Below are 21,566 nucleotides of genomic sequence, written 5' to 3' on the forward strand. Positions count from 1 at the left end.
GTGTGTAAACCTGGTGATTCACAGACCTGTACCACTGGGGATAAAAATACATGTTTATAAAAAATAAAAAATTATATTAAAAAAAAAGAATCTAGAGATCAGTAATTGAACAGATTTTCTATGCATAAATTTGATAATACCTTAGTAGCCATGAGAAAGACATTTACTAAATGCTTGCTTTTGATGAGGTAGAGAGGGGTTGATACCTTCACCCCTAAGAACCATTTTCAACTGTTACTCATGACATTTTTTTACCCAAAGAACATCAATTGGTGACTATGTCATATTCCTCTTCTCACCGATGATTTTGGAAAGCTTTTCTATAGTTCTTTTGTTAATTTTTCATTGATTTTCCATTCTCATCAAAATTCAATTGGGTAATTTTAGTGATGTTGGTTACATATTTTTTTATCTTTCTAACTTCACTAATGAATTAGAACAATGAAATTGGTTATTATCCTTTTTTACCTTTGTAACACATGATTACTAAACACACTGACTTGTTTTTTTTCTTGCATGTTTTTTGGTAGTTATGTTATAAAGCTAATTCATCTCCTATATATTGAAGTTTAAAACCAGTAGAAAAGAGCTAGAAATATTCAATGAAAAGCTAAGTTTACTTGCTGTCATTTTCATAAACTATATCTCAAACTGATCCTAATTATAAATAACTATATAGATTTCTACTATAGGTAAAGATACTGATATATTTTTCTACATTATAGAAATAGTACATGATTGAGAGTTTACTACAAGAGTGTATTACTTGAATAGTTATACTAATATCATTTTCACTGTCTATAAACTGCATATTCAACACGCTATACATGCCTTTCTTAAATGAAAATAAAGTTTTAGTAAATTTTAAATCAAAACAAAAGGAAATGAACTCATAGATTCATGCTATGAATCTATGATATGGTATGATACCCAATTTATGCCCTTGTAAATACCAAAATGGCTTTAAATTATATATATATATATGTGTATAAAATATATATATGTATATATGTATATATATGTATATAAAATATATATATGTATATATATGTATATATATGTATATATGCATATATATATATATAAAGACATTTGTATGTTACCTGTTATTTAGTACATGTGCACATCAAAAAAAGTAACTATATTGGGTTATTTATTTTTTTAAGCTTTTAAAAAAAATGTCATCCCTGCTCAATGTTAATAAATCTTATAGAAAAACTTGTAATCTCTTAAAACTTAGCATCTGGTGGGAATAATGAGAATTTGTCAGATTGGGGGGGTACATTAACTCTTTCAGACAAAATACATCCCATTTTATGTTCTGAAAAGATGGTTTCCCCTATTAAGTCTCTAGTGGCCTAAAAGGATTTATGCATCCTTTAAACTGAGAAGTATATTCTCATCTCACCATTAGCATCATGAACCAAATGTCTATCAATTCCCTAAACAAAATTTGAAATAGATAGCTCATAGTCTAGGTAATTTTGTGCTGAAGTTCAAACAAGCAAGACTGTTCTAATAGAAAACTTCTGTCCTGACAGATCCTAAAAAACACCTGCTCCATTCAGAAAGTTTCTTAGAATGTGACTTCCATTTAAGAGATAATTCTTAGTATCTTCATTTTAAATTAAAACATAACAAAGGAATAATATTTGAAACATTTTAGACTCCTTTCTTTTGTCAAACTGAAGTTATGACAGGATAAGAAGCTAAGGCTTTCCATTTACTTGCAGAACATTTATTAAGATAACTTTCTACAAAGCACTGTGCCAGGTTTATTGCAGAGTACTCAAAAGTGAGTAAGAATCTGTATCTCAAAAGACTTAATAACCCAGTGTGCAAAACAGACATGCATATAAGCAGAGAATAAGTAAGCTAGCAAGTATAATAATCAGAGTATTAAGATGTTGTAAGAATGAAGGGATAGGGAAATTTTTTTTTTTTTTTATTGCAATGATTAAGGAAGGCTTTCTAGAGGAGATGGTATAAGTGAGCAGCTAATTTTTAACTTAGTTTACAAACCTTTCCAGAAGAAAATTTCTCCCATTTGAGGGAGACTGGAAAGGAAACAATAAATAGTTAGACAGTGAACAAATGTGGAGTTTATCTCAGATTTATAAAGTTTTCTGATTCCAGGGCTATACAATACCATGGCTATGAGCACAAGGTTTAGAGTCTGAAAAATCAAGACTTGAATCCTGGCTCTCATTAACTAGACTTACTATATATGTGATCCCACACATGTGGTTCAATCTTTGAACCTCTGTAGACTCAATATTTAGATATTTTAAAGTGGTTTTAATAGTAGTACCTAAGTCATAAGATTGCTTTGGACATTACTTGAGATTATTTGTGTATGAGTGTGTGTGTGTGTGTATACATATTTGTGTGTATATTCCTAGCACTGCGACTGGCACATGACATTCCCGAAACAGTTTGCTATTATTACTATTTTATTATCACTTTTACTTTTATTATTATATTTGACTATTTCAAATCAAGGCACAAATAATTAAAAGACTTGATACTATTATGAAGAGTGTGTATTTCAAAGAATGGTAACTATCTTCCTTTTTAAAAAGGCAGTATTTTCCCTATGTGGTTTCCTAAAACAATTTGCTTTTCAGTGTATGGATTATCTCCATTACTGACAACGTTTATTTGTTGGTTGGTTGATTTAATCCTGGACCCTCTCTCCCTGAGCAGTCTCATAAAAAAGTTTGCTTTGTTGCTTTGAACCTCCTAATTTTCTGAGTTTGAGACCAGCAGGCAATTTGCAGGTAATGAAAGAGATTCAGATCCAGTGAAATTTCCTCCAGACTAGTCTAAGGTTCTCCATTTTTCTTCAGGAGCTAGAAAACAGTCTGGATTACTATATCCATATGAAAAAAGTGGGGAGGAGTTAGCTTTTGACATTTCTTTTTGTTTTTGTTTTGGTGATTACACGGCATTTACTTCACAAAGTGTGAATCATTACCTCACAAAAACCTGTTACTGGCACGTTTTCAAATGTGATTAACATTACTGTGGTTGAATAATAACTGCGGGTTTTTTTCATCTTGAAAAAAATTCTCTTACTAAAGAAAGTGGAATAAAATTTTTAACTACTTCAAAAGACTTTCCTTCCTACTATGAGGAAATCCTGGGAGTGGATAGTTGATGGGTGTTAATGTCATTAACCTTCTGTTAGCTCTTCTTGTCAACTTGTTAAAGGTGCCCCTGCTGCTGAGTTACACTCCCTGCCCTCCAGTTGGTGAAATGATTTTGCCATCAGTCAATCAAAAAGCTAAGCTGGTTTTGGGCAACAGACAGCCCTGTCATTGACAAAACCTATGTGAGTAAATGTAAGAAATTTGTCAACAGGATATAAGCAGTAAGGTCAACATTGTTGTTAATATGCTTTTTATCCAGTTTAAGATGCGAAGAATAAATCACAACACATATTTAAAAGTCTAAGAAGCCCTCTTTTAAGAATGGTGTTCTTTCCTGTCAGAAAAAGCAAGGAGCAGTAAGTAAAAGTGATGCTTTGTCTTAAAAAAAGGCAAGAAAGACTCTTGTGCAGCCACACCACTGGTGAAGAAGAAAAAAACAAATGCAAAAATCGGAACCCACAAATAATGTCAAATCAGAGAACAGTCCTAAGGATTGGTTAGCAGTCCATTCACAGTGTTGCCTCTCATCTCTTTTTAGTATGGGCTGTTTTTCAAAACTCTGTGATTTCAGGTGTCATTCTGAACCTCACCCCACCATTATTAGCAACAGGAGACAAACACACACGTAGAGTATATAATTTCTTGTAACCTTCAAAGAGAAAAAGAGAAGCCTCTAGAAATTAATGAATTAAAACCAACAGGGCTATTACAAATAACTTCATGAGCTGTTGAAGTTATTCTGACACGATTCGAGCTTAAAATAATGAAACAGGCATAAGGGTGGTCAGTTTTAGCATCAGATATGGAAAATACTCCTCATTTAATAAATAAGAACATCTTTGAAAAGTTCAAATATGTAAAGTTAGGAATGTCTAATACAAAGGAAACATTCAATAAATGAGAATATTACCATTGTTAAACTTAGTAAAAAAAATATAGATTCTATTTTAATTCACTGCACAAGTGAACTACAACTTCCAATATTATAATGAGCATAAGCCCATGAAGAATACCAAGAACTTTGCTTTAAAAAAAAAATCAGGGTAATAGCAATAATTTCCCTACATGATTATTTAGGTTTTTGAACAATGTGCATTCCTGTATATATATAGTGCTGGTTTATCCATAACAGATCATCCCCTTTGATCCTAAAACCTCCCTACTTGTTAGATTTATAAGACAATTTCCTCACATTTCCCCGTTTCGTTTCCTTATAAAATTAGTTTTGTTTACTCTTCCCATCTATTTTTTGGAGTCAGAAAAAGCAACCAATTTTGGACAGAGAAAGGGAGACGGAGCTGATAAGGTTCCTTCTAAAGCTATTGGCTATTTTTCAGGATGCAGAAATAAGCCTGAGCCACTCTCCATTCATAGAAGAGGTTTTATTCTTTTTTTTTTTCTTTTTACTTTCTTGGTTATTATTATTATTTTTTTACATTTCCTTTAAAAAGTTTTGGATTATCCTTTCTAAATCTGATTATATTTTACATGCATGCACCAAAAAGGTGGTGATTTAATTTAATGTTATTGAAGTTCCTGAGTTTTTTTTTTTTAAGATTTTATTTATTTATTTGACAGACAGAGATCACAAGTAGGCAGAGAGGCAGGCAGAGAGAGAGAGGGAAGCAGGCTCCTTGCTGAGCAGAGAGCCCTATGTGGGGCTGGACACCAAGACTCTGGAATCATGACCTGAGCTGAAGGCAGACACTTAACTACTGACTGGGCCACTCAGGTGCCCTACAGCATCCTTTCTGGATTAAAATATCCTTCTCTTACAGAAGTGCCAGAAGAGTACAAAAATATTAACTAAGCACCAGAATTCACATAACATATATACATACGAAGATCATGTATATTGTTTGTCATTTTCTAGATTAAAACTCTCAGTGGGTGCCTATGGAGTCTTCCAAAGCAAGAATAGTTTGAGCAACAGTTTTATCATCGTAGCTCATTAATTCGGACTTTTTATTTTACTATTTTTTAAAGATTTTATTTATTTATTTGACAGACAGAGATAACGAGAGAGGGAACACAAGCAAGGGGAGTGGGAGAGGGAGAAGCAGGCTTCCCGCTGAGCAGGAACCCTGATGCAGGGGCTATCCCAGGGTCCTGGGATCATGATCTGAACCTAAGGCAGATGCCTAAGGACTGAGCCACCCAGGCGCCCCTAAATTGGAGTTTTTAACCAACTCAACTTAATATTTTAAACTTTTTACCTAAAATAAATTGCTGTGTTTTTTTTTTTCCAAAAAAAGTACGATATGCAAAGTAAGAGCCCCATACATTTAGTATCATTTGCAATCCCCTTGTGGACAAACAGTTACACTTTAGTGCCACTTAAATGAAGAATAACCATTCATCTGTAACATACAGATACAGAAGGCTCTGGATTTTCATTTTAAAGTGCTTAATTACCTGCATAAAGACAGAAATAAAATAGTCTAGGCCAAGTTCATGAGTCGAAAATTACTTTTTTTTTTTTTTAATAAATGAGCAACAAAGCCTCCTTAATGTTGTTATGTGGCCATAAGCCAATCAGAAGAAGAAAACGTTAAAAAGAACAAAAGGATCAGGAATTAAATTCAAATATATGAGGCAAGAACCAAAATCAAAAGCTGAAAGATGTAGTAGTGTTTTCAGCCACAAGACAATATGATATATTTGCAAGGAAAATCTAATCAAAGTTAAATCATAAAGTTAAATCTTCACATTAAGTATCCTGATAAGGGAAGTTATATAATCCAAGGTTATTTTTGAGGATTTCCTGCCTCTAGTCACCCACAAACTTATGTTTCCAGTATTCCTAGCTATTAAAGTACTTGGCATCACTAATGGACAACATAAAATACGGTATTAATTCATGAACCCAAAGCCTTAGAATGAAAAACCATTTTTCATATAAATCTAAATTGCCATTCTCAAGTAATTTGAGTTAAGTACCATAATTTCTAAGTTTGGCAGGAAAGTAAGCATATCACAGAAGAAAAAGGCAATAGATTTACCCTTGAAACAAGGTTACTTCCATATAGTTGTTGAAGAATTTACTTATTATCAGATAAAGAATTTACAGTATTTATTCCCTTCTAGTGATATAAAATGGTGATCGATCAGCAATTCAAGATATTTATTTAAACCTAGAGGAGGAGGATATGGCTTTAACTTCTGAAAACCAAAATAGAAAAAAAAACAACCCAGCTCTAATGTAGTTTATCTTCAGATGCTAGATTTAACATTAAATAATTCAATCTAAATGCTATATCTCAAGTTCTTCTTTCATATATTTCTGTTTTATCTGAATGTACTGTATATAAAATGGGATTTAAAAGTATCTATTTAGAAGGAAATGCTTAATGTTATATACATAGCTTCTACAATTTATTTAAATACATAATCTCCTAATCAATTCATCTATCCATCCAACCAGGCATTCATTTTACCTATCCTTCTCAATCCTTTCAGTCTTCTGATATTAGTCATTTTCTGAATTGTCCTTTAATATTCATGTATGCCCTCAGGAAATACCTGTACATATGCAAAGAGGAAAAAAAAAAAGTGCCTGACCAAAAAATCTTATGGTGATCATTTCCTTTAACCAACTGGTTACATAAGGGGATTGTTTGTTTTGTTTTTGGTTTAATCAAGCCTTATAAGACTTACCTTGCATATTTATTGGACCTTTAAATGAAATGCTTCTTTGAGAAACGGCCTTTTTTTTTTCTCATATAATTGTTTCCTTGCCTACTCTACCCAGTTCCAAACATTGTCAACTAAAATTTATGCTGTTGATATAAAAACAGCCTATACACAAACTCACGCAGACAGCCTGAATAGATAGACTGGTAAGTTTAGAACTACACAGTAAATACATATTCCTTGTGCATACGCGTGTGCGCTTGCACGCACGCGTGTGCGCGCGCGCACACACACACACACACACACAGAGGCAGAGAGAGAGAGAGAGAGAAAGAGATTGAGAGAGAAACTAATAAACAAAATGCTTGAATAAATAAAGGATATTGTCATCTTCTCCACAAACTTATCATGTTGATCTTCTGTTTCGGGGAATTTCTTGATGTCACGTTCCAGATTAATAATTTGTTGTTCCATTGCTGTAAGGTTGCTCTTGAGAATTTGAGCTGAAACTAAAGAACAATGTGCAAAAGTATTTAGAGTATTTTACCAAATATTCCAAAAAACTAAAAGAAAACAGTATCATTTATTTTCTAATGTGCAGAATAGTTCCACAAAGTCAACTCACATTTTTCTGAATTACTGCTCATGAAGATTCTACTCTCCATGACATAAGTGAAAATGTGTAATATAATATCCCAAATAATCATGTTTAATAAGAGAATGTCACCATTTTATTCAGCCATTAGTTCAAATGAAGCCATTTCTATTTAAATTTATTGATGGAATTCCTAATAATTCATTCTTTAAAATCTAATTTGAAGATTAAAGAGAAACCAAGGTTCAAAGAGATCTTACTTTGTTGATACAGGTTCTTGGCTATATAAATGATATAAACTATAAAAAGGGTTCGAATATTTTTCTTTTGCTGAAACATCCTGAGTTTTAAAAACCAACATCTATGATAAAAGTTTTTATCCTTAGTACTTTTCATATGCATAGAGATGTGAAAGTTACTGTTGATACATAAAGAGAATTAAGAGCAAACCCCAGAAATACATATGCACATACATAACAATAAAGCTTCAGTGTGCCCTCAAACACTATCATTAATTGCTTTAATTACCCCTAACATTATCTGTACTTTTTTCTCTCTGCATTGACAACCAATAATTTTAAGAACTGTATTCAAACTGCTCCTAAAAACATGCACATTTACCAGTTTTCTTATGATGCCCTCTCTTAGCAGAGGTACATTTTAAACTATTTTATAGATACTCTATGAATGAATGACTGCCAACTACAAATGAAGGCAATTCTATCAGTATCAATGCATTTGGCAGATTCTACTTGAAAAGACAAGGTGCGTATTAGAATTTAGTAGGTTAGACTGTGACACTGGTTTTTAAATCCAGGCTCTGAAACACTGTTCTTTTCATTAAAGGACTGTGAAACAGAGAGTACTATTACAATTCTTTTTTTTTTTTTTTTTTAAAGTAAATTTTGTTCTCATTCAGAGGCCTATCAGAATTGCAATGAAAAATTTAAGAGCTGACAAAATCAACCTCCTGGCAAATTTTAGCCAGACTCTTCTGACACAAATTCATCACATTGACACCCACACCTTTATAACTTTATAAGGAGAAATTGCCTTAAATATACATGGAAGTTCAGAGACTAAAAATCAAACACCAACACTAAAGACAATTTTTTTTCTATTAATCTGTCAATTCAAATAACACTTTCCAATTAAGTTCCACTTGTTGAGCTCTGACAAGCTTCAAAATGATTCTTTATAAGAGAAGTCTGCCAAAAATTTACTAATGGCTTGACAGTCATTGCTTGCTTTATTTAAAGGATGAGTTCACTGTGCAGGAAATTATTTCCTCTTTTTCTTTATTTTTTAAAATATTTTATTTATTTACTTATTAATTATTAAATTGATTTATCTATTTTCAGAAAAACAGTATTCATTATTTTTTCACCACACCCAGTGCTCCATGCAATACGTGCCCTCTATAATACCCACCACCTGGTACCCCAACCTCCCACCCCCGCCACTTCAAATCTCTCAGATTGTTTTTCAGAGTCCATAGTCTCTCATGATTCACCTCCCCTTCCAATTTACCCCAACTCCCTTCTCCTAACACCCCTTGTCCTCCATGATATTTGTTATGCTCCACAAATAAGTGAAACCATATGATAATTGACTCTCTCTGCTTGACTTATTTCACTCAGCATAATCTCTTCCAGTCCCGTCCATGTTGCTACAAAAGTTGGGTATTCATCCTTTCTGATGAAGGCATAATACTCCATAGTGTATATGGACCACATCTTCCTTATCCATTTGTCCGTTGAAGGGCATCTTGGTTCTTTCCATAGTTTGGTGACCGTGGCCATTGCTGCTATAAACATTGGGGTACAGATGGCCCTTCTTTTCACGACATCTGTATCTTTGGGGTAAATACCCAGGACGGCAATTGCAGGGTCATAGGGAAGTTGTATTTTTAATTTCTTGAGGAACCTACACACTGTTCTCCAAAATGGCTGCACCAACTTGCATTCCCACCAAGAGTGGAAGAGGGTTCCCCTTTCTCCACATCCTCTCCAACACATGTTGTTTCCTGTTTTGTTAATTTTGGCCATTCTAACTGGTGTAAGGTGATATCTTAATGTGGTTTTAATTTGAATCTCCCTGAGGGCTAGTGATGATGAACATTTTTTTCATGTGTCTGATAGCCATTTGTATGTCTTGATTGGAGAAGTGTCTGTTCATATCTTCTGCCCATTTTTTGATATGTTTGCTGTTTCGTGTGTGTTGAGTTTCAGGAGTTCATTATAGATTTTATTCATTTATTTGACAGAGATCACAAATAGGCAGAGAGGCAGGCAGAGAGAGAGGAAGGGAAGCAGGTTCCCTGATGAGCAGAAAGCCCGATGCGGGACTTGATCCCAGGACCTGATCTGAAGGCAGAGGCTTTAACCGACTGAGCTACCCAGGCACCCTCCTCTTGCTTTCAAACAGATTTTTTTTTCACTTGCATTTTTCCAGCTGAGTCTCAAAAATTACTCAAAAGGTATGTTCTCCTCTTGTGCTTGATTGAAAAATTTTGAAGGTATGAAATTCATAACTTGTTATGTCATGTAGGTTACATAAAAGTAATAAACTCATAACATTCCGTAATAAACAAAATGTGTCCAAAGGCCAGGTTTAGGTCACATTAGTAATACTCCCATTAGAAGAAATGGTAATTTCATCTTCTGATTGTTCAATACAGAAATAGCCTAAGCAAGTACTATGCACACAAAAGTCTAGATATCTCAAATAACAAGAGACAATATTTTTAATCAAGTTGAATTCTGAATAAAGCACTATTTGCTAGACATCTTTCCTCCTCAATTTCACGTGTCAAATCCTAAGTCCTCTAAAAGTCCCTCCAGAATTTGAGTCCAAATTCTCTAACATATATAGGCACTTTTGTTTGTTCAAGTGATCTTCCACAGATCACCTTCCACTTTGATAATTTTTGTTTTGTGCACATAAACACAGAGCCTCCATTATAAAACCTCAACCTACATATTGGAAGTATCTATATCTAATACTTTGCTTATCCCTCTGCATTTGTCATAAATAAAACTCAACAAATGTTGGGTGAATATGCATATTTCAAAAAGTTTTGGTTCCCATTTAACTTTATGCCCACTTTTTTCAGTTTCTTTTAAAAATTTGTTTGTATCTAAATTCCAGTTAGCTAACATACACTGTAGTATTATTTTCAGGTGTACAATATAGTCATTCCACACTCTGATAAAACACATAGTGCTTCTCACCACAAGTGCACCCCCTAATCCCCATCACCTATTTAACCCATCAGATTGCTCCCTATAGTTAAGTGTCTTATTTCTGGCTTTGTTTCTTTCTTTTCTTTCTCTTTGCTTATTTGTTTTGTTTTCTGGCTCTAACCCTAGCCCTGGCCATAACTATAACACCCTAACCCTAGATTTGAGAAGAAAAAAGACACACACACACACACACACACACACACAATTACTCAGGCATAAAAAGAATAAAATCTTGCAATTTGCATTGACCTGAATGGAGCTAGGGAGTATTATGCTAAGCGAAATAAGTCATTCAGAGAAAGACAAATACCATATGATTTCATTCATATGTCAAATTTATGCCTACTTCTGCAAGTGAATGTGCATATAGAAGATAGATACAATGATGATTGGAAGTTACCATATCAATTACTAGTGAGAATGGAAAAGAACCAGGAAGTTGAAATATGTCTAATAATATGTAAAGGTGCAGGGTTGTAGGAGATGCTTAAGACAAACAGGAAAGTAAGGAACTGGGATAAGGAAGGGAAGGAAGGGACACCTTTGCTAGGCTCCTTTGTCTTCCCCTCTAATAAATTAGTAATTTATGCCTAAACAAAAGAAAATAAAATATCAGCGATGTAATAATCCAAGGATTCTAGATCAGATGCAATTTCATGGTTACATTAAATGAACAACACAATTATTTAAAATGTATATCCTTTAATTGATGGAATTACAGTATCTTAGACTTACAAGTGAACTTAAAAGAGATTTGAACAAGCCTCTCAAATTTTAAGAACTTATGTTATACAGTGTCATGGTCTACATTCCTAGAAAATAGAACCTAAGACAAATCTTGCCTTATTAGGGGTGAAAGTGGGGTATAATCAGAGGGAAATGGGCATGAAGGAAAGGGGAAGAAAGTGAATGTAAGGGAGTAAGTTACTGAACTGGCCATAGCTTTACAAAAATTACAGGTGGTTTCTTAGAGTCCCAGGTTGTCTCCATCAGGGCCAACTCCTTTTTCAGGAGCATTAACTTCCCATTTCAAATGGGGAGCAAGACAAGTGGCCCAGGCTTGGGGGTGGGGAGTGGCCTGGAAAAAGATGCTCAGTGGATCTCCAGTGGTATATAAATTAGATACAGGAAAAAAAAAAATTAGATCCAGAACAGAGGATTCATTATGCCCTAAATGGCTTATTCCTTTGACAGCTGATATAATTAGAAAAATTTGTTTACTTATAATCAAAATCAGCCTACTTGAAGTCTTAACAATTAGTCTTCATGTGGCCTCATAACAACACTGATTAAGTCTATTCCCTATTTTAGGGGAAAGATGTCACTTCTATCTTCTTCTTCTTCTTCTTCTCCTTTTTTTAAGATTTATTTATTTGAGAGAGAGAGAATGAGTGGGAGGGGCAGAGGGAGAGTTAGAGGGAGAGAGAAACTCAAGCAGACTCTTTGCTGAGCAAGAAGCCCAGTGTGGGACTTGACCTTAGGACCCTGACCTGGTCACTTGCATCTTTTTAATTTGCCCAGGCTACAAAAACCCAAGTTCCTACAACTAGTCTTCCTAAGGTATAGGGGTTAGTTATTATTTGAACTCTAAAGTAATAACTAAAATTCAGTGAGTACTTACTATGTGTAGACTTTTCTTTTTAAAGATTTTATTTATTTATTTGACAAAGATCACAAGTAGGCAGAGAGGCAGGCAGAAAGAGAGTGGGAAGCAGGCTCCTTACTGAGTGGAGAGCCTGATTCTGTGCTCGATCCCAGTACCCTGGGATCATGACCTGAACTGAAGGCAGAGGATTTAAACCACTGAGCCACCCAAGTGCTCCTATGTGTACACTTTATTTTAACTAGTTTTATGTATTAACTCATCTAATCCATACAAAAACTGTATGAGGTATGTACTAAGCTCAAACAAGGCTATGATATGAGCCCAGTGATATCTTCTCAGGAAATTATAAATGTAAAGCAATGTCTCTAGGACCTAGAAGGTCAGAAACTTAAGTTAAATCTGTGCCCATTCGTACATACCATGTCACTTAAATTAGGGGACAGGCATGATCTTAGGAGTCAGATCCACTTAGGTTTTAATTTTTTCCATATCAACTACTAGTTGGGTTACCTTGAGCCAATCTCTTATTCTCTCTGGGTTTTCATTTCCTGATTTGCAAAATGAAGATAATAATACCTTCCCTAAAGCTGGTTATTAAAGTAAAATGATTTGCTGAATATAAAGCTTCTATCTTTATACTTGGTACATATAGGTAATCTATAAATATTCATTTCATATTTCACTATTCTTCTCTCTTTTCCCTACCTTACTGCAGGAATTAAAATTCCTACTATGCATGTGCCACCAAGAATTAAACAACAGTTTAGATGTAATCTGAATAGCAATAATAAAAAAAAGCAGTTATTTCGTAGTTGCTACCACACTATGGTCTGATTTAATATAATTCAATATATTTAATATAATATTTTATTAAATATCTTAATAAATATAATAAAATAACAAATATTTTTATTAAATATTTATTAAATTTATTAAGTATAAAATGTTTTTAAATATCTAATTTAATACAATATTAACCTCCTTTCTAATCAAAAGGACTAAATACAGACTGTTTCCTGTTTGTAGGTTTTACAGGGTACATGGAATTTTAGGTCTGGAAACCAGTGACAATTATACTAATGAACACCCAATTTGTTAGAGATATTAGCAAGTTCCAAATTAAAAATATATATATATTTCTGGAAATTAAAACCTGTGCAGTAGTCTGTATTCCTCTGCAACATTTACAAGTTAGTTATTTTGGCTTTCTAGCATTTCTTTTCTTGCATAAAAGATAACAGGGTTTTGTTTTTGTTTTATTTAGGTTTATTTTGAGCATTAGAATTAACATGTGTTTACCTGCCTGAAGTACATTTGCTTCAGCCCTAAAAGTTGGGAGTCAGTGTTGATTGTTTAACTATTTAATTAGGTCCCTAGCTGGGATGCCTGGGTGGCTCAGTCAGTTAAGTGTCTGTCTTCAGCCCAGGTCATGATCCCAGAGTCCTGGGATGGAGCCCCACATTGGGCTCCCCTTCAGCAGGAAGACTGCTTCTCCCTCTGCCTGCTGTTTCCCCTGCTTGTGCTCTCTCTCTGTCAAATAAATAAAACCTTTAAAAAATAATTAGGTCCTAGCCTCCAGGACTTCCAATATTGAGAAAGAGAGAAAGAGAAGGACGGAAGGAGAGAGAATGTGTGTAGGGAGTTGAGGGGGAGAAAGGCAAGAGAGAGTCTGAAATATTTTTACTGGATGTGGTGGGAAATGTAGAGTACTTACAGTTCCAAGAACAATAAAATGCCAGAGTGGGTTAGAAAAGTTTGTCTCCTGCATCATCTCAGACTCAGGGTATATTTTTGTGCCTGCCATTATTTAGTTCACTAATATAAATTAGGGGATCTTTCTTTAATGACAGTGCAAACGTTTTCTATCTAAGTAAATTTCCACTACAGGCATTTTCAATGACTGATTAGTCAGTCTGGTGGCACTTCAATTTTTTTCTCTCATTTCATTTTTTACATCTGAATTACTTTTATTATTGAATTATTTTTGCTATTGAATTACTGAATCTGAATTATAACATTAAAAATTTAAATTATATCTATCAAGTTCTTTATTATAGCTTCCTTCCTTGTACTCCATAAATAACCTTTTAAGCTCAGTATACTCTCTTGAGTTATATGTAGGGAGAAACTTTCCCAGCAAATCTTATTTATCTACTTACTTCAGTTGAAAAATATACATGGACTTTTTTCCTGGCTTCAAGCAAATATTTGAGAGTGCCTTGATCTTTACTCAAAATATTTTAAATGATAGATCTGTTCTGATTCATAGTTTTAATAAAAGTAAAGTATAAAACCAATATTTTAAGGGAGATTTTAAATGTAAAGACCCTTCAATTACATATTATATAAGAGAACTGATACACATTTAAGAGAAAGAAATCACAGTACTCTGCTGACATTCTCTAGAGCATGTGTAAATATAAAAGCTTTTCTAGGAACTTGAGGATTTTTATCTTTGAATTAAATGCTTCTATTAATTTTACCCACTGACAGAGTGAGCACTTTTACATCTTTGCTCTAAGAAAGGCCAAGTAAAAGTATACTCTTGCAAGTCTATATGTGAATAGGCCCCAACATGATTATAAGTACCATAATTTTCCTTAACTGAATATATTTAGTTGAAGAATTATTATCGGCTGAGCAGCACAACATTAAAGTGACTCATCCAGAAAGCATATGTAAAAAAGAGAAAGAGATTACAAGCAGCCTGAACAATAGGCACAGTTGTAGTCTTCCTTAAGTACATTTATAATAGTTTCACTTTATATGAAAATGATATTTACATGGATTTTTATATGGAAATGAAGCAAATGTGTGTATATAATAACTACAGCAAAAGTTCATTACTGTGGGCTTCTTAGGCTTTTAAAGAAAATAACTAGTAAATGGCACCCCAATAAAAAATTCCTATAATACAAAAATCAATTAGAAAATGACTCATTCTTTTTTTTTTTAAGATTTTTATTTATTTATTTGACAGACAGAGATCACAAGTAGGCAGAGAGGCAGGCAGAGAGAGAGGAAGGGAAGCAGGCTCCCTGCTGAGCAGAGAGCCCAATGCTGGACTCGATCCCAGGATGCCGGGATCATGACCTGAGCCGAAGGCAGAGGCCCAACCCACTGAGCCACCCAGGCGCCCCAGAAAATGACTCATTCTTAGGAGAAAAAAAAAAAAATAACTGTTACAAAGTCACCTTAACAGAAAATACAATTTAACTAGAATCCATATTAAATAAAATTTAAAAATGTATGTCCCCAATATGCATTCACAAAGACCATCACTTGCCCCTTCTAATGTGTGCCCCTGGAGATAAGGTACGGTTTCTCCAAACTGAATTCATAATATGGCCTGAATGGATGCTGAGAACAGTGGGACTTCTACATGAAAACTGCTTTAGAAACATAATATCAGTGTTTAACTATGAAAATCTCACTAAGCATGTTTCAGTGTCTGGGCTTATACATTTATACAAGTCCTCAGCCTGAATGCATTTTTTTAAACTAAAAAGATGGAGCCTTTAAACTAAAAGAACAAAAGAACTACACACTGTACTACCTTACTATTAACTATGGAAGGTATGCTTAGAGGATAACTGGGGTAAAGAAGGATGAAGGGGAAGTCTCAAGCCCTCTGAATATTGATTTGCAATAAAAATTCTGTACCCTGACCACCAAACCACAAGCAGTGGACAGTCAAGCTACCTGTGAAGAATCACAGTTCTTTTACCTGCTGTCTTTCTGCAACTGTTATTCTGCCTGCAGCAAATAGCATGTGCAAATTTTTAAATCAAAGGCTAAAAAACAAACTGAAATCTTCTACTCTTGCTGACAGTCTTAGCTCAAGGCCAGGATTGGGAAACACACACGCAAGCTGAAGCTTCTATTAAGCCATGCTGGACATAACCTTGTTGGAATACTTTGTTCTCATCAGGAAGAATTTTTTCCCTAAGCTTGGTTGTTTTCCTTGCAATAAAAGATCCTTCACCCACCTGTGCCTCAAACTGGAATGATTTTAATGGGTCAAGTCAAGCCTTTATTGAGTTGAGTTTGGGCTATACTGAATTATCCTCCCTAGGGATTTTGTGTAAATGGCCAGAATGGTATTCCCCTCAATAGAAAAGCTTGCCAGAACCTTCAAATGCTGACAAATCTTTTATTACAATCCTGTACTAATGTCTTCACTTGTTAGATCTATGTAATACATTCTTTTTTCACCTTGGAATTAGAACAGTGATGGTAAAAGGGAACCATGTCACAAGAGGCTACTTAATATTACAACAGGAGGTCTTAAAAATAAATCAGTAGAATTACAGAAAAATAAGGGCTATGGAGAATGTAGACTTGTTGCCTAAGACAAGAAAGCACAAAATCTTAAGTTAAGAAATCTGAAATGACAAGATTGTAAAATTTGGAATTTTGAGAAGTTTATATGTGTATTTACTTTTGAGCTATAATAATTAATGTTACTGAAAAAGTCACAAGGACAAATACTTGTAGGAAACATCTACATTCAATATCACCAAATTCTGATAAATTGGGTGTGAGAAATGAGCACTGTTCACTTCACAACAAGACAACTACCTTCTTCTTGCGTAAGTATTCACAAATGATTTTATCTGAGCAACCATTTAATGGCTCTTGTATTAACAATGCCCTTTCTACTAGTATATTTTATTCTTAATAAGGTATGAAAAGATTATAAGGGTTGATAAGCCATCTGAATACCCTCTTCCACATGCTATTTGAAAAGAATTAAAAATACACAGATAGCACTGTCATAAAGTTATAATTCTATATTAAAAGAATGTTAGCCTTTTTGACTGTACTTTTTTTTTTTTTTAAAGATTTCATTTACTTATTTGACAGACAGAGACCAAAAGTAGGCAGAGAGGCAGGCAGAGAGAGGAGGAAGCAGGCTCCCCGCTGAGCAGAGAGCCCGATGCAGGACTCGATCCCAGGACACTGTGATCATGACCTGAGCCGAAGGCAGAGGCTTTAACTCACTGAGCCACCCAGGCGCCCCTTGACTGTACTTCTTGTGATTGTGGCCAGATTTCCATGAACCGTGTTCATGAACTCATAGGGAAATTAATGGGACTATATGATTTGATACAGATATTCTTGCAATTCACTGGGTTTTTCCAGAACAAGTCTAATGCATCAAGTCCACAAGTGTGTACAGACACAAAGCCATCAACTTTCAGTCAAACTGAATGCAGGTGGTCATGAAATCAGTATCAGTGCTGAAGTCATAATGCTGGACTCATTAGAATCCACTTCCCAATAGTGTTGCCTGGATTAGCAGTTTTGCTTGGTAGTAGGGTTACCAGTCAGATAAAAGATGCTTGGAAGAGTATAGTAAATTCATGGTTACATTTTCTGTATTCATTTACTGACTATGGATACTAACAAGATTACTATATGCCCACAGATAAGAGACTGCAATGTAAACAAAGGCTATTATAGGATATAATTGTATTAATTTTCTATATTCCTCACCATTGAATCAGTCCATAAATATAGCAGGGTTTTATCATCTCAAATTTCTTCACCTTAAATATTTTTGCTTAATAACCAAACAATGGATTAAAGGAGGACATGGGAATCTAGAGGTAGGTGGTGTCTTCTAGAGTTGTGGGAAAGCACTGAAAGGCTGTGAGCAGGAGAAGTTGATGACATTTACATTAAAACAAACAAACAAACAAACTCTGGCAGCTATGTGGAAAATGGAGGGAGGGGGTCAATAATGGAAAAGGGGATACAAACTAGGAAACAATTATTATGGTCTAGACAGAAGATGATGGTGGCCTGGATCAGGGTGATGAAAGATGACTGCAGTACATATTTTAGAGGTAGTGCCGACTTGTCTTAGGGTGGATGAAATGTGAGAGGTAAGGAAGAAGGAATTACTAAGAATGATTTCCAGGTTTCTGGAATGAATAACAGAAATGGAGACATTTAGTGATTTGTGGGGGAAAGATCAAGGGTTCAGCTTGAGATCTACTTAGCTTCAATTGCATAAACCATCGAAATTGAGATTATAATTAGGAGGTTGGATATATGGGTTCCAAGTACAGAAGAGGGGTCTGAGCTGGATGTGTATAATAGAAAGGCATTTGCATACAGAGCCCACTTTAGAACAGTTACATCTTTTTCATTACATTGCTACAATATAGTTTAGTCTACATTTAGTTTGCTGGCTTTATAAATCTAGGTAATAATTCCTGTATCCCTGACTTATTCCAAGTACAAATATTTCTAAATGTTGGTTAAGGTCATTTTCCTCTGGGCTACAGTTGTAATTTATTCCTATTTTCTCTCTTTACTCTGTTTTTGTGTGAGTATTCCAAACTTGCACACGTACCATGTTTTTTCATATTAAGCCCCCCCCCCCCCCCGCAAATGTCTTGCTGTTATACTTCTCTTGAAACAAATGTTGCCAATAACAACCACTCAGCTAATTGAATTTGGAGGTGGGGGGGAGTAAAGTTTTTCAAAGAGCTCCAGGCCTTCAAAGCACATAGCCATAAAAGTATCTGCCAGAATTTCTCCAACAGAAGAGGAGAAATGTGAAAGACTCCATTGTTTTCCCTTAATAGTGCACATAATTGGCACATTAACAGTGGTACAAGAGGAAGGGTTAAAGGTGGTTTAGCCAATGTAGGCTTTATCCTTCTCTGGTCCTTCTCTCCCATTGGCTCTACTTGGGATATTCACAGTAAGCATGTCTTCTTCCTGGTTGTACTCCACAATCTTATTTTAGGGTACATACATTTCTAGCTTTCACCATTGACCATTTTTCTCTGAATGGTCATTGAAATTAGTTGCTGAGATTTTATTAGTGAACTGTTCTTTTAAGGCCAACAATAATCCTTACCTGAATTTTAATCAGAGTGAAACAATATAATCACCACTCCTGAGTGTACAGAGTGGACAGGCATGCTGTACACATCTGATTTAGTGCCCAAGTCAGTAATTCTATTGCTGCCTTGTATGTGATGAAGTCCATCTAGCAGCTCTACATTATATCTATATATATTTCTTAAATGAATCTAGGTTTTTATCCATTTCAAAAGGTCCATTGTCATCCCTCTGGTGAGCTAGCAAGTTACATTTGCAACTGCATTTTCTAGCCTTTAGTATTCTAAAATAACAGTTAGGGTCTTTTTGCCCAAGTCATTTTGCCAACTTGTACATGATTTGTTTATTGTCTTTGGAGTCAGTGATAGATAAGAAAACTCAAATAAGAAATTTACCCAAATGGTCATTACATTTAACCTGGAAAATTAGAAATTAATATTCACTATGTTGGTCTATCATAATTTCCCACCAAATTCAAAAGCACTTACTATTTCAGTATCAAATATGGTTGGATGCTTATAAGTTGCAGAATAGTATTTTTAAAGAGGTGATCACAAGAAATCCTAACCATGACACATGACCAGATGTCATGTTGGTAATACTGAGAAAATATATCTAGCCTTGGACATCGCATATGTTCTTCCCAAAACAGTTTTTCTAGTACCTCAAACTGGACAAACATTACAAAATATGTTTCAATATTTTAAAAAAATTACATTCAACCAAAATTAACATTAATTTAGATAATGTGATAAAACACTCCTAGCAGACTGCCTAGCACATAGAAGGTCTGACTAAATGTCACTTGAATCTAATCTGGAATTTGAAAAATAGTCCTACTAAACTGTCCTCCTAAAAACGCACATCTAAATTAGTCAATAATGGCATCATAAAATTTGGTTCCACACTATGCTACATTTGTCCTTTAAAAACAAAACCTGACTTTGCTACCACAAGGCCTTAAATATTTTAATAATCCAGTGGTGTGCTATGTTAAGGCAAAAAAAGACATGGCCTTTTAAGTCAGACATACCTAGCTGGAATTCTTTCTCCGCCACTTATTGTGTGTTTCTGTGCAAACCACTTAACCTTTGTGAACCTTAGTTTCCTGATCTGTGAAATGGGTAAAACAAATCTAACCCCATTAGGTTGTCATGAGGATACATAAAGTAATATATACAAAGCTCTTATCATAAAAGTAGCATATTATAAAACTAACTAGATACATGTCAACTCTTTTTGTGATCCAGTCATCTACGGGATCAATACATGTGGGTGGGTTGTACTCCAGGTAGCCCCTGGAGCCTTGAATCAGAGTAGTATCGCCAATGGCCTCTGGCCACCACATGGGAGACTCCCTGATTGGGGGGGGGGGGCTCTGTGGGGGGCATGCAGATGAAGTGGCCTTTCCTTTGTCTGGCTCCCTATGTCTCTCCTCCTGATAGCACAGCCTGCAGGTACAATGCTCCTCAGAGCCCTACTCATTTTGCATTTTACAGAGTAGAATATTGGGGTTTAGGGTGATCTGATAGTTAACAAAGAATGAAATGAATCTTCCTAAGTTTATAGAGAGATCCTATGAAGCAATGCCTGCCCCAAAAAATCACTGGATATGCTTTGGTTCTGAATAAACTACCTTACAGGCAAAACTGCTGCTTTAAATCTTTTATCATAAGACCCAAATAAATGAACTGTGTTATTCAGAATTCTTTATGTATTCAAATATGTTCCTAAAAAGTCCCTCCACCCCTTCAAAAAGAGACTCATCAAATACACAAGGGCTACAGACACTTTTGTGTAATTTAATTAGCAACCAGTCTTGAAAGTCACAAAAGAAAAGCTATTAAAAATGTTCATTCATCTACACAGGATGGAAAACATTAGGCAAATAAAAGATGAATAAAAGGCCCAAAGACTTTGAAGTATTCTGCCAAAAATATATATATAACACACATATACACAAACAATTTGGTCAAAGGCCCTTGGCATTTTTCAAATGCCTCATAATCATTTATAAAATAAGGGAAAGAAAAGTGAAAATGGTCATGAATACTATGAAATAATACCTTGCATATTATATATTTTCAAATATATATACATATAAGTTGTTTGGGTATTCTAGATCAGGGGATGGCAAACTACTGCCCTCAGGCCAAATGCAGCTCACTATTTTTTTTTTTAAGATTTTATTTACTTATTTGAGAGAGAGAGAGAGTATGCCAGAGCACAAGCTGGGGGAGGGGCAGAGGGACATGCAGACTCCCTGCAGAGCACAGAATCCTGATGGGCTTGATCCCAGGACCCTGAGATCATGACCTGACCTGAAGTCATATGCTTACCCAACTGAGCCACCCAGGCACTCCTGGCTCACTGGTTTTGTACAGACCTTTAGCTAAGAATGATTTTTACATTTATAAGTAGCTGAAAAAAAATGAAAAAAAAAATTGTGACACATGAAATTTGCATGAAATTCA

At 34.7% G+C, this 21,566-nt stretch overlaps 1 protein-coding gene across 1 annotated transcript in view; it reads right to left on the reverse strand.

Moving 5' to 3' along the window:
• Nucleotides 1–21,566, reverse strand: part of DIAPH2 (diaphanous related formin 2) — a 987,699-nt gene that overhangs the window by 364,318 nt on the left and 601,815 nt on the right. The window contains exon 24 of the mRNA XM_059385748.1: nucleotides 7,169–7,294. Within this exon, the coding sequence (XP_059241731.1) occupies nucleotides 7,169–7,294 (126 nt within the window). The remainder of the gene's footprint in view (nucleotides 1–7,168; nucleotides 7,295–21,566) is intronic.

Source organism: Mustela nigripes, chromosome X, assembly GCF_022355385.1.
Source record: "Mustela nigripes isolate SB6536 chromosome X, MUSNIG.SB6536, whole genome shotgun sequence".
Taxonomy (NCBI): Eukaryota; Metazoa; Chordata; class Mammalia; order Carnivora; family Mustelidae; genus Mustela; species Mustela nigripes.